Consider the following 15,084-nt stretch of genomic DNA (forward strand, 5'->3'; position numbering starts at 1 on the left):
ATTTTCGATTTATTTTTTATTCGTATCACTGGGGCTGACTGTTCTAGTAAATTACTTCTTGCTAATTGTACATTACACACTTACCATACAACCGTGGTTTTCTACTGTTATTCAACGGCGAAAGATTCATATTTTATTATTTCAGGGGCACTTTGCTATCGATAACTTCTACAAGTTATGTGCTTCGAAAAAAGGTGGTCAGGTCGTAATTTAAAATTGAAGAATAAAGTTCAAAAACATACTTAAACATCAAGGGTGTATCTAATTTGTTACCGATCTCAATTATTTTGAAGAAAATGATATTGATGATATTAGTAACCATCGACAAGAAATTGTGAATAATATTGTTTCGTTAGATAAAGCTATTAACAGACTGTTTATTTAGTTAATTTATTTAATGTATAATAAACACAAGGTTTTAATCATCAGAATTTTTCAGTATATCTAAATGAAATACCAATTAAGAATTCTACATCCATTATAATTCAACGGCATCAAGATATCCTTAATAATTAAACATTCAAATCACTTTTGTGTTATTCGAGTGTTGTTTTATACAAAAAAAGGAACTTGGCGATAGACGACATACAAATAATAAAGCATTTTCTCAGTAAACCAGTCTCAATGTATGGAAAATCAACAGTTGTTACGCATTAAATGATTTTCTTACAACTTTCTGAGAATTTAATCGAATATGATATAAAAAAAAATCAGTCTAGACATAGATTTGTGTTTCGTTCGACGCAGCCCAAATTCATACAAACATTAACTTAAAAACTAAACGAATAAAGGAACATAAATTTAGAACTTACACAATAGCGGATAATCACTTCTTCCAATAACCCCTTTTTACTGACGAAACGCCTGTACAAAAATATATTGCCATTTCTCTTCTCTTTGAAAAAAACAGAGATAACTATACATTTTTGTACAGGCGCTTCGGTATTTGAAATAGACGGAAAATAAATAATACACAAACATTAAAGATTAATTACAAAATAATATGTATCCAAAAAAAATTCAATCAGACTTATTTCTCTTGTTCATTTTACTGAAGAATACTACCTTGAAACTTGTATTAATACATTTTATAGTCTATTTTGGTAGAATATGAAAAGTCTATGTAATAATAAAAGTGACTACACTGGAAATAAACTGTAATAATTGGCTATTTATATGAATTTGAAGTCAAGTGGAAAAAACACATATTCAGTTTTTTAGACATATACATATAAATTTGAAATATGCCTAAACAAAATAACGGTTTCGAAAACTATATATTTTTTTGTTTAAAAGCAAACCGAATAAATACAAATGAAAACATCATAACATATAGTTAAATCAATGAGATTCTATATATTTTAACTAAGTCTTCACAACTGAAAAACCCATACAAAAACATATCTGGGTTGTTTTCATGGAGAAGTGCATTAACAATGTATTGTACGAGTCTTCCAGCAATGGAAACTGTTGTAGTCTCAGGTCAGTTGACAATAATATCGATCAAATTAATCCTTCAATATAACCTGCAATGGGGATGTACGATATTTTTTTAACCCATAAATCAAAACGTTTTCTCAGATAGTATTAAAGTCGAGATGTTAAACAATTTAACTGAAATCAAAATAAACGAATCTATTAAATTAATATTTACAGATAAAAGCAAATAATTATTGTTATTTGTTACAATAATTACATTTTGGCACTAAATTATCTTTCATATTTTATCGAATATTCAATTTTATAAATTCATAAAAAAATTACAATGGATTTTTTTTGTAATGTAATCTTACAATCTGACGACAGTGACAAATATCGTACATCCCTACTGATTCATCATCAAAAAAAACACAGCCATGTACCAATAACTACTTGTAGTCTCATAATATCACACTTTGCTGCACCGAGCTAAGTCGAACGAAACCTCAAACCGTTTGGCAGTGGAAAAAACATTCCAAGAGAAATCCAGTAAATATATAAAGACAAATAAGATCACAATACAGTTAATACTAAGTTAAACTTACCTAAGTGAAATACAAGCGATGACAGACTTGTACAATGTCACCCCTATAAAGGTCCTTACATACTATAGCGTTCAAATGATTCTTGACGCAGAAAAGCAAATCGACTTGTCTTGTATAAGAGACCACTTAAATACTAATTAAATTCTACTTAATATTAATTAATTATTAAATCGTGTAGGAGTTACAAACTAATTAGCGTTTCAAACTCTCATTTAATTGTTTGAACTGAAAAAAAAAGTATAACCACCACATTTTTTTTGGGGCAACTCTTAAGACTTTCAACAAATTTGGCATCAATTTAAATCAGGTATTTAGTGTTTATTCACTGTTAAACATATTTAAGGAATGTCTTTCTATAAATATGTGCTTACAAAAATTCATTAACAAAATGTCAGATTACAGACTAAAAATAAAAACGGATACAAAATATAATTAGAATATGAAATGTCAAAACTATATATAAATGAAACTAACAAATAGAAATACTGGTATTTTATATGAAAATTCCTTACACTGTCTGATTTGTCGTAAACGGCACGATATTATGACAATAAAGTTAAATTCTTTCTGTTATTGTATGAATATTTTCTAGATTTTTTAATCTATTTATAAGTTATTAAGTACTGCTAATGTTTCTTCGTTTTGTAAAATTATTGATTCATCGTTTTTTTTATGTACAACACTAAAATAAATATCTTGATTGGCAAAGAAACGAATATCCGTATTAGACAAATCAGACAGTGGGTAGTCAAATTTTAAATACAATTTAAACATAGCTTAGACATACCTTACTCAATTATACATACTAATTATTATTGAATATTTTAGTATTAAGTAAGCGGACTTTTGGGGGTTGGGGGTGGGGGGTTGTATTAGTTTAATAGGAGTGGACAATGTACGAGGCGGTCGCCGCGCAGATACACAGAGAATCTCAATACACGTATTACATAGAACTAGGAAATGATGTCTGTGAGCGCGGAAGCAAAACCTCAGTCTTGACAATCTGATGTGAGACAACGCTACAACGCTCTTGACAATGTCTGCCGCACTGGAAACAAATAAGGCATCCTTACAAATAGGTAATAGGACGCACAGGAAGAGAATGTATCCCCTCCACTGTCAATTAAAGGTAGGTAACGCATCTGCAATTGCAATGTCTATGGACAGAGGTAGCTTCGCTGTTTAAGCGGACTCAGGTGACAACTTGCTTGTTTGCCACCTTATGATAGAAAAAAAAAGTCCATTACATCGTTAACCAAAACCTGTCCTTATTTAGACACAGTTGACGATGCTCATATCAAAATCTTAAAGGTAAATAGCAATAATTGAACAATTTTCTCTGATTCATTTGGTTGTGGAAAAATATAGAGCTAAATAACTTACCACACAATTTTACGCTTCCGTAGGTTGCTCTATAGGATCAGTGCGGGGCTCCTCGGTGGTCACTGTCTTCACTTTGATATCGGACACTTCGGCCTCCACTTTCTTTTCCTCTTCCACTTTTTCAGTAGCCACAGCGTTCCCGTTAGAACCATTGACTTCCTCTTCCTTACCGTTCTCAGCTGACAATCGGGAACTGAGTTCCTCCTCTTTTCTAGCGTCACCGTTCAAACTAACCGCCTCAGTTTCTCCATTAGTTTTGCCATTAAGTTGTGCCTCGACTGTTTCAGCCTCTGTCTTAACTTCCTCCGCTACGGCATTGTCTTTTGATTCCACCGGGACTTTTGTATCATTGTCAGGACTTATTTCGGGTAACTTCTGTTCTGCAGATACATCAACCGGCGTCGCGGCATTCTCAGTTCCAGTTGTGTTTGTTTCCGGTTTTGTTTCATCCTTTTTACTCTCATCTTTCGTCTCCGTTTTACTAACATCTGGAACCTCTATGTTTGTGCTTTTTTCATTACTATCTTCTTTGTTTGCATCGGGTACCTTCTCTTCTGCTACCTTTGTTGTTTCAGCATTAGTAACCACTTCAGAAACTGGTTCTTTCTCTTGTACAATTTCTGACTTTATTTCTGTCGTTGATTCGGTCTCAGCTGCTCCTTTGCTCTCGTCAGCTTCACATTTTTTCATATCAAGGTCTAATTCTGTGTCTAATATTCTATCGACAATGTCGTTATCTAAAGTCGACGTTTCCATAGTTTCCTCAGTGATAGGAGCAAGTAAAGGTTTCACAGGTATTGTGTCTAGATTAGTAACGTTTTGAACTTTTGATAATATCTCATCACATTCCTTTTCCAATACTTCGCCGACACTTTGTAATACCTCCATATCTTCAGTAGAAGCGGGCTCCTCTACTACTGGTTCGATATCATCAATAATTTCTTCAGCGTCTTCAATAGCTTTGTCATTAGTTACTTCTTCAATTTCTGTGATAACAGTAGGTGGGGATTCTTCAACGATAGGAGCGGGCTCCTTGGGCTCCTTCTCTATTTCTTTCTCAACTTTATCTTCTTTTTCTTTTGGCACTGTAGCTGATTCTTCTTTTTCAGTAGAATCAGTCTCCATTTTTTCAACAGTCTCGTCAGTTTCAGTCTTTTCAACTTGTTCGTCAATTATGGGTTCTACGTCAGCAATAGGAATATCTGTTTCATTAGCGTCAGTAACTTCTTCAACAATAGTCTCTACCACGTCGGGTTTAGGTTCTTCTTTCTTTTCTTCTGCCTTTAGTTCCTTAGTTTCTTCTACAGGTGTAGATTCTTCTTCTACTTCCATTTTTTCCGCTGTCTCACTTACTGGTTGTTCGGTGTTCGTTTCGGCAGACTTAGAGTCCGTTAAAGTCTTAACGTCATCTTCGTTGTCAGTTTTAGCAATCTTAGAGGGTAGTTCTTCCTGAAACATATATAAAAATAATTTTGTTACATTAAAATATAATTTTTTATATTAAATTTTAATCTATTCTTACAAAACAACACATTTATTAACATTTCCTTAGTAAATATAACTCAATACATTCCATTTAATGTAAGTGTTTTATGAAAAAGCATTTAAAGTTTACTCATTTTACACTTAACACCAGCATATTGACTACTTCATTAATCTATCATCAACTTTACAATAGTTAATTATATATAAATTAAATATTAAAACATTATTTGTTAACGTTTGTTAAAATGGCAAAAGTAAAACATGCAAATAAATAAACAGTAATAAAAAAATAATTTTATTAAATTAATCTACAAAATAACGCTTGTCTAAAAAAAGTTACAAAATAGTTAACATATTGATTAAAAATTAAACATTTACATTTCATATAACTACACTACAACCATTTAAAATATTATTAGCTTATAAATATTAATAGCTTGTAATTTAGGGACATCTTCCACCAAACAAGACAAAACATATAGTAAATAACTTAGACAACTATATTAAATTAATAGCCAAGATTTTTTTTGAAGTTAATTTTAAAAATATAGTACACATTTGGCAATTAAAGTATATCATTTTACTTTAAACAAAGTTTAGAAATAATTACTATATGTATGTTTTAAATAACAATCCCATCACCTTAGAAATCTAATATATAAAAAGCAAAATGTTAATTTTTCCTTTAACATATATTACAAAACATGGTATAAGACTTTTCAGATATTTTGGCTGCTTGATCATCTGCGAGCTGCACAAGGCACCTAACCTAACATTGTGTTCTGCACCAACATGTTTGAAAACTTCACTAATGTAAACCTAAAATATCTCAAGGTACCTTTACCTTAACTTTATTTATGTTATTGAAATATATTGACAACTACTGATTTTACTCAAGAAGTTAAATAAGCTAAAGTCATGCAAATGAAATAAAAATAAATATTTTCTACTATATATAAGCATATAGTTTATACATAAAGTAGTAAATAAGCTGAAAATAAATACATATATTATGGAATAGTATCAAAATTGAATTTTAAAAAGAAATAATTAAAAAATTAAGTTTAACAAGCTCATATCAAAATACAAAAAGCAAGCCTAGAGACCATAAGACTAAAGATTGAGTATATTAAGCGAAGTCAAACTATTGTGTGCTAATGTTGCACCTGGGGTTCTGTTTTCCGCTTGTTGGAGAGGAGCTGTGCGAGGCTGTGCAGCACGGCGAAGGCGGCCCCGGCCTCCGCTGGCAGAGGCGCGTTGCCCTCGCGGCTCACCAGTGCCGCGTGAAGGCCTGCACTGCGAGCTGCCTCCGCCTCTGTACAATTTAACGGTACATTAATTATATCTCTTCTTCAGAACTTTATCACTGTGATTGTCATACTTATTACTTTAACCGCCTTAACCTTTAACCTTTGAAAATCTATTATTTTCTGCGCCCACCATTTTTTATACACCCTTATAACTTAAAAACCACAATTTCATAACTTAATTAATTTAGTTATATTATTAGAAGTTAAAATAATTTCTAGTGCAATGTAATTAAAGTAAAATTGCTCTAATATTTTAACTATCATCGATCATGTTTCTTTATCAGAAACAGCTTTAGTAGAAACTTGTTACAACTTGATTTCGTATGGTGTGCGGACTATCCTACGAAATCTATGTTAAGTATTTTAAGTTTTTATAACATCATACAGGGTAGAAATATAAAGTAAATGAAACTACAAATTATAAATCGCCCCCTAACCCACATCAACGCCCCCCATTTTTTCCGGGCCCCTTAACGCCCCGATCTAGGTTTCAATCACCCCCAGGGGTGCGTTATCACCCACTCTGAGAAACACTGATATAAAAATATGATAGTTCAAAGTAAAGTATACCACAGTGTAAGAACGTATGGTATTCTTTCAAAATTTACTAAATTAATTTTCTAAAAAAGTCCAAAGTATAAAATAAAGTGTACCTTTAATAATATCGGTAAGGAAGAGTATTTCATCAGGTTTGCAGCCGATCTTCTCAACGATCGCAGTATAGCTGGTGGGCTCCTGCTTGGCGCCCACTGCGGTGTCAAAGTGACCCTCAATGTAGGGCAACAGATCTCCCGCCTGCGATTGACCGAAGAGCAACTTCTGAGCCTGCACTGAACCCGACGAGTAGATGTATACCTTTTGACCGTCGACGGACTTCCATTGCTCGAGAGCTGCTGATACATCGTCGTATACACTGGAATATACAATTATATGATTTTCATAGCCATTTTAATTAATTTATTAAATCTGATATAGTTTGATTTTTAATTATATTTTGCATACAAATATGTTTAATCTTACTATCTCCAGAACTTGGCAGAACTTGCAGAAATTTTGCATGGATGTAGAACATAGTCTGGAAGAACACATAGGGTACTAAATCCGCTCAGACGGAGTCGCGTGCGACAACTAGTATTGGATTGTATTATTAATTGCTTGGTGAATCGATTTTCCTAATATGAGATATAATAAATGTGTATATAAAAATGTAAAGCCTATGTAAATGTACGGCGGTGAACGTATTTAACATACGCATATTCGAATGTCCGTGACCGTGACTTGCGTGATAACATTTCAGTATAACTTTACGACCATTTATTTATATCACTTGTTGAGTTTGTGTAAACAAACTATACTTCCTTTTTCAACACCGTTTATAACATAAATGACATGAACGAAACGAATACACCTTTTAATGTCACATTGTGTTTACTAATTTGCTAAATCATCCTTCACATTCTCTTTGAAAAAAGAGAAAAAATTTGACAAGTGTCACAGCAGTCGGAATCCATATTTAAACGAGAAACTGTCTGTCTGTACTTACTGTCCCTTAATATCGCCGTTATCGTAGCCCTGCTTCCAGATAAGGCCCTGCAGCTGCTTGAGCGGCCCTGCCTTGCGGTCGGCGGACATCTGCCACTTGACGCTCTTCACCAACCCCTCGATCTGCTCCTCCTTTGTTGCATCCTGGGAAATTATATACGAACATACGTTAATTTATAAACTAACACTTGACCGCAACTTAATGTTAAGTATTATAATATAATCAAAGTTAAGTGAGAAGCGTTTCTTCAATTCAACAGACAGATTTTCACTCATTTTTGTAGTTACATTTCAATGTAGAATGGAGCTTCTCTTTTCTTTGTGTTCACAAACAAGTGTTACAAACTTACCTCTCCGGGAATAGCGACGACTCCATCCACGCTTTTCTCCTTGTCCTCGAGCGCCAGCCGCCGCAGCGCGTCCACCACCTCCTTCACTTCTGCGACGTCCCACTGGCTCTCCAGGAACTGCTGCACCTTCTCCTCCGCGTACGGGAATAACTTATCCTACATCAAGTATAAAATCATATGAGACGATATGAAAATCTTCAAAAGATGGAAAAAAAGAGTTATGTCAGTTAAATCACTATGGCCTCCTCGGAGATAGTCTAAGGATTTCCAAATGAACACATCGGGATTCTCTGCACTGACGATCTGCAAGACCCATTGGAGACAAACTGCCCTCGTGGCTTTACAAAACTACGGCAATTCAGGTATACATTATTGCTCATCTCAGTAAATTATGTTCTAGGAATTTTAAGGCCAAAATTATTTACTTTAAATCTATACTATAATTATTTAAAAAAAATTGTATCGCAGTTATTCAAGTAATAGTTCTATCTATAACTGTCACAACCTCCATTCCACAAATTTCTCTTAAATATCCAGTTCAATGGATATCAGTTACAACTGGGATAAGAGACCGTGACTCGCGCGGACGCCGACCCGTCGTCGCCGTGCCCATTGCTACGGTATGCAGGAATGACACAGGCATTGAAACTTGCAAATTTATACACAAACACGATGCAAAAGATTACTGGTACAAACATGCATTAAGTACAGTGAAAACGTACTGAATTCGATAGGGTTTTAAACTTTTATAGTTTAGCAATGTCAACTACCAGTTCTTAAACTAAGAACTGAATGTGACAGGACTCATCTATCACTATACCTCCCTTCTAAGGGGTTCAGAGCCTACTCTAAGTTAGGGGTGACAAGGCCATAGTCAACCACGCTGGCCCAGTGCGGGTTGGTTGACTTCACACATAAGAACTTCACTCATCTATCATCACGATGTTCTCAAACAGAGATATAATTGTACAAAAGCTCCATACATCACGTTGTAAGTCAAATTCTATCCTTACTCAGTTTCTATCCTGTACTCTTTCGTTTATCTATTAAGCTAAATACCCTATAAGACCCAGTGGGAATTTTGTATAGATACCAGTAATTACGTAAACATGTTCTTTTCAAGGGCATAGATACCAAAAGAACGGATAGAGGTGACAAGCAATCCTAATAATTTAAGGTCCTACAAAATTATAGGCGACATTCCAGCAATTAAACGTAGTATAAAAATAGACATATGGCCGCACAGGTATCATCCAGCTTCCATACGGATACAAACGGGTCTGGGATTATACCACGGTATAGTACCGCGAAGAATTTGAAGCTATTCGGATTATCTCGTATTAAAATTCAAAACGAGAAAAACTATGTTGAAAAAAGTGCATTTTGTGTGTGGATTTAATTCTATAAAACAGTTTTTTTTAGACAGGAAAGGAAAAATAATCAATAAACATGGAAATATGTGAATATCTGAAAAGAAAAGCATGGCTATGGTTAGAAATACAAGGTGGAATTATCACTTGCCGATATGCTTTTGGCGTTTAAATTAATAAATAACGTTATTTCTTACTTTGCACCGCACCCCCTCTCCTTAAGCTTAAGGGATTACCAAAGTAGACTCTTAGCTTAGGAAATCTACACTAAGGTACTGTCATCATTTAATGACTGATTACGGCAAAGTAATCTAAACAAAATACTCAGCTTTAATTTAGGACCTTATCACGTTAACATTACTAATTTAATAGCTCACCGCTATGTAAGCACGTGTTGACGATGCGATCAATAAAGCAAGCCTGCGTATTTGACGTAAAGGGAACACATTTCCAAGAAGCACCACTCTCGGTAGGCCATTCTCGGAAATTTCGCGGGGAACCGTTTACCTGGTGAAATCTTGTATCCAATTAGTAGACAGGTAGAATTTCCACTCTAGATATTGAAATAAAATCAAAATTTGAATCTTTGTTCCCTAGATTGTGATGAAATTATGACTTCGGCTTTAACTTCAGGGAAGAATAGAAATAGATTGATAGAAGTAATAATGATCAGAGGTACAGAAAAACAACGAAATTTAGTTTCAAGAGCATTTTATATTGTAGGTTGTGCAAATTCTAGTTAGATTACAATGTCTTGAACGGTCATGAACTCTGAGACAATAATTGAGCAAGTGTTTAATTGCTGGAAATAAGTCAGGATTGTTAAGTACTCTTGCTAATGATTTATCTTTCTGTTATAACGGTAAAAATTTGTGAATCATGGCAATATATCGTAGATACAAATATGCTGAAAGGGTGCGGTACTTTCGCGCTAGTTTGAGGAACTCATTGATTTTAGGAATTTATATTAAGTTTACAGATACATTATTATAGACCAAAAACGGCTGAAATTCTAAAATAGAGGGCGACAAAAAAGAAGGTTTCTTCAAGGCGATAAAATATGTAGCAATTTTCAGTAATAATTATCTTTTAAAAAAGAAAATAACATTTCGATAAGTTAAATAGGGAAAAGTTAAGCTTACTTTTAGTTAGTTAAGAGAAGAGAAACTAAGCATATTCGAGCACGATGCGACTGAGGTGAAACTGCATTGGTTAGCAGGTGAACGAACTGGCAGAGGCGACTATCCAAACCGGATAGTTGGCCCGGGCGCGCCAGTAGGGCCGGCTAGACGCATTGTGCACTCTATGTGCTCCAATTATATTGCCGTTTCGCTGGATAATTCGCAAACGGGACCTCACTATGTATAATGCTTTGTTCCTTACTATAAATGTATGTAACAAAATCTAATTATCAATCTGACCTCCACACTCAGAGACGTTAATTGAGCCTTAAGGGCCTTGGCCTTATTTTTGATTTTTAAACTACATCTACACTATACGGGACTCTGAGTGGTGACGCAGTAAGAACACTAAGCTTCAGTATATAATAATAGGCTAGTAAGGTAGGTATCGATATTTTCCAAGGTATTGCAAACCATAACCTGTTAAATCTACAAAAAAAACCATCGTGTAAATTACCTTTTAGCAGAAAAACTTCATCGGAATTCGTAAACAATTGAACACAAAGGTACAAAAGGTGATACTTCGTCGAAATATATTTTACAATGGAATAAAAAAAACAGTCCAATGAGTCTGCAATGAGTCTGTATCAGTCAATACCATAAAGATAAAACTCTACTGAGAGCTTATTTCAAGACCCCAACAACGTATTTTATTCTATTTCCATTTTGACTATAGTTTTGATGCACCTATAACTTAGGTACGGCAAACTTATTACTACAAGTATGTAGGTAAATAATAATAACAGCTGAATGTCGAAACAAGAATGTATACGGGACACGAGATAATAATGAAGGCGAGTCGCAAAAAATCACGGTCACTTTCAATGAATCAACAAAGGAATTCTATAGTACTGTGCAGGTAAACTTGCGAAGCAGTAACCGAATAAATAAAAAAATAAAATTATCCTCAACTCTTTTTAACTGTGGTACCAGACGAACACGGAAATTAAGACCACCTTTACTATCTGGTACTGTTTAATTAGGTACGGGTACAATTCAAAAAATAGTTCAAATCTATTTTTTTTTCGGTTAAGAACCTACGCACCACGAAAACAAAACTAACAAGTAACTAGAAACAACGCTAGTATAGAACATAATACTATGCCTACATATGTGTGTTACCTATACTAATATTATAAAGAGAAAAGATTTGATTGTTTGTTTGTTTGCTTTAAATAGGCTCCGAAACTACTAAACCGATTTGAAAAATTCTTTCACTGCTGGGAAGCTACACTGTCCCCGGGTGGCATATTATATTACTAGAATTTTGTTTAATTTCGTGTGGACGTAGTCTGGGGCTTCTGCTAGTATGGACTATTGTTAGACATAACCTACGTAATTATAATTGTAATTAGTAACTTTAGATGTACATAAAACAACTTTCTAACGTTTTTGAATACCACTTCACTTGAAATACTGTCAAACAATCTTACGTACACATTATACAATCTATAAAATTATCTCAACTATGGTCAATATAGTAACGTTATCTTACTATGATAATGTAAAACACGCAATTGAGGCAAATCTCTCAATCCATTCAACAAACATCTTTATAACTTTAAAGGACATTGGCCTTTAGTTATCAATTAATGCAAATGTGCAAAGTTGACATTATTTCATTGATTTGATTCATTTAATTTAATAAATACTAGCTTTTACCCGCGACTCCGTCCGCGCGGAATAAAAAATAGAAAACGGGGTAAAAATTATCCTATGTCCGTTTCCTGGTTCTAAGCTACCTGCCCACCAATTTTCAGTCAAATCGATTCAGCCGTTCTTGAGTTATAAATGGTGTAACTAACACGACTTTCTTTTATATAAATAGATAGAAGATTTGTTTAGAATATAATTTCCATGGGTTGTAAGGAATATCTGAAGCAATATACGTAACATGTTGCGAAAATAGTATCTAAGTCACTGGTTTTAATTTTTACTGGCTTACTCCTCTTTTATTTTATTAATCTGTCTTCAAAGGTCATGTATACAAAGACGTTATTTTTTTAAATTAATTTGAAAAAAGCAATATCTAGTAGTACAAGGGGTACTACAAGATTACTTGTAAAATACACGCCAAGGGTCGAAATACTCGTTGCGAACAAATATAAATCTTATCTCTTTAGTTTAAAGTACCATTTCTAACAAATTAGTTACAATATTCGCTTCATAAACCGGCTCATACCTACGAGACGAACGGGAGAATTTTGGGGTCCATAATAAATGGGTCTGTTACGGGTATTTAGGACGAGAGGGAGAGACGTTACTCCCAATCCTAACAGGAAGCTACATTCTTGATATAAATACAATCAAATGTAACATCAAACAAATTATATTAGGCTAGTTATTTCAATATTAACGCAAAACGATTATAACATTCGTCCATCTTACTAATATTATAAATGCGAAAGTTTAGATTGATGGATGGATGGATGTTTGTTTGAAGTTATCTCCGGAACGGCTCAACGGATCTTGATTAAATTTGGCACAGATATAGAACTTAGTCTGGAAGAACACATAGGCTACTTATTGAGTTTTTTTTTTATTCCGCGCAAACTGAGTCCCAGGCGACAGTTAGTACTTCATAATATTAAAGATCCGGTAGTATAATGAGATAAAGATTTAATTTGTATTTTTGTTGTAGAAAATTGATACATGGTCCATTTGAAACAGAAAATGTGCAAAACTAATATCATATTAACCTATGAAACATTCACACATCCGGTAATTTAACTTAAATATATATAACTGGCAGTTGTCCGAGACTTCTAATGTGCGGAATTAAAAAAAAACTAATAATAAATATAGCCTATGTCACCCAAGAATAATGTAGCTTTCCGATAGTTTTTCTAACTGGTTTTGTAGTTTTGGAGCTTATTCAACACAAACAAACTATCTCATCTTTCCTCTTTATAATATGAGTATAAATAATCCCATAACACAACTACAATGCTGTTAAATTTTCTTCTTTAGTTCCGCTTCTCCGTCTAAATAGAAAACTAAAAGGCACTAATTTTATAAGTTTTAAATTAAAATAAGCTAGTGTAGTTCTGGATAAAAAAAATAGTTAAGATAATATTTATCAATTTGATAGTAACCATTTGATGGTTTTGTCAATAACATGTTTACTAAATGTTAAACAGTAAATTTTAAGTATAGCTGTAACTTAAAATTTACAACTTGAACAGTATTTACAACTAGCCAATGTGAAAGCAACAGTTTTGGATGTAATTATGTTTTCATTATTTCGGATTATATATTTAATTCATAGAATAAAAACACTAAATCACTGATAAAACTTTAGTGATATTATAGGCCATTGACTTAAAATAAAGTTTCTAAATCACAATTTAATAATTGTATACAATGTACTTCAGCATAAATAGTTTTTAGGCCAAATAAAAAAGTTATAAAAAAATCCAAAGTAGTAAATAAAAGTTGTACTATCAAAGCTTGAGCTTACAAGTACAGCATACCTTTAAAATATTCAAGGCATTGCACTAACATTCCCTACAATATTCATCTCTTTCTTGATTTAATAATTTTGACACGAGTGCGACCGAGATAGGTATAGATGTGTAGAAGTCTCTTCAGTCAAGACAGTTAAATGTTCCACATTTTTTTAACTGCCAGCTGCTTCAAACAGCTGTTTGTACCGGTATTGAGTTTTACTTGATGGATTGATTTACGTATTACGCATAAAATCACAAAACAATGACGTTTTTAATAAATTCATTGTTGTTTAATACAGTAATTAAGAACAAAAGTGCTTGCAATCGAACGTTAAAATAATTCGAAAAAAAAAAGATTTGATAAGCTTCAGTTAAATCATGATTCTATAATTGATTCAAAATATTCTATGAACACGACACTCTGAGATCAGACAATGAGAGCAATGGAAAGGGGACCATTTTGATTTCGTCCTCCATGTTGCGAATCTTGAAATGCGACATTTTACACACCCTACTCAAGCCGGAGTAGTATTTAGTACCCAGATTGTATTATTCAACAAACACAACGTGTTTAATTAACTAAAAAACAGAAAAAACACATGTTGAAACAAAACACCGGCCGGCCAATTTTCAGACCTACCTTAACAAAGCTGATCGATGTTGTTGTCCCTTCGATGTCCAAAAGCAAGATTTTGCATTTTTTTACGATATCAGTAATTTCCTTAAGTTCATTCGCCATTTTATATGTACAACCTATATTAGGTGTACTTTGTTAAGATTTTAATTTTATTCGACTAGAAATTCGTCCACGCCACTACTACCCCACACCACAGAAAAAAAGCATTGATTGAACGAGACACACGACGAACTGAAGGACGCGCGGGTGCGGGTTCAAGGGAGAGGGAGATAATAGACTTATGGCTAGTTCATAAGAGGGAATGAGACAAGTAAACGGAAGGATACAGCTGTTCCAGTGTTCTAAACATTCTG

At 33.6% G+C, this 15,084-nt stretch overlaps 1 protein-coding gene across 1 annotated transcript; it reads right to left on the bottom strand.

The window, feature by feature from the left end:
- Positions 1-2,689: 2,689 nt before the first annotated feature.
- Positions 2,690-14,981, bottom strand: LOC106721644 (enolase-phosphatase E1). The gene is made up of 7 exons (XM_014516648.2): positions 14,735-14,981; positions 8,095-8,250; positions 7,746-7,888; positions 6,856-7,115; positions 6,059-6,207; positions 3,408-4,856; positions 2,690-3,072 (listed from the first exon to the last, which is right to left on the bottom strand). Exons 1-6 carry the CDS (start codon positions 14,831-14,833, stop codon positions 3,417-3,419), a joined length of 2,247 nt encoding a protein of 748 aa, XP_014372134.2. The 5' UTR covers positions 14,834-14,981; the 3' UTR covers positions 2,690-3,072; positions 3,408-3,416.
- Between the last annotated feature and the right edge of the window lie 103 nt (positions 14,982-15,084).

This window comes from Papilio machaon, chromosome 17, assembly GCF_912999745.1.
Source record: "Papilio machaon chromosome 17, ilPapMach1.1, whole genome shotgun sequence".
In the NCBI taxonomy this organism is placed as follows: Eukaryota; Metazoa; Arthropoda; class Insecta; order Lepidoptera; family Papilionidae; genus Papilio; species Papilio machaon.

What these genes read in the sequence shown, in the direction of transcription:
- LOC106721644 (XM_014516648.2), bottom strand. Translation starts at nt 14,833, where the DNA reads ATGGCGAATGAACTTAAGGAAATTACTGATATCGTAAAAAAATGCAAA. An exon ending in CATCGATCAGCTTTGTTAAG is followed by an intron (nt 8,251 to 14,734) that starts GTAGGTCTGAAA and finishes TACTTGATGTAG; the next exon opens with GATAAGTTATTCCCGTACGC. An exon ending in CCTTACCGATATTATTAAAG is followed by an intron (nt 6,208 to 6,855) that starts GTACACTTTATT and finishes TAAATTGTACAG; the next exon opens with AGGCGGAGGCAGCTCGCAGT.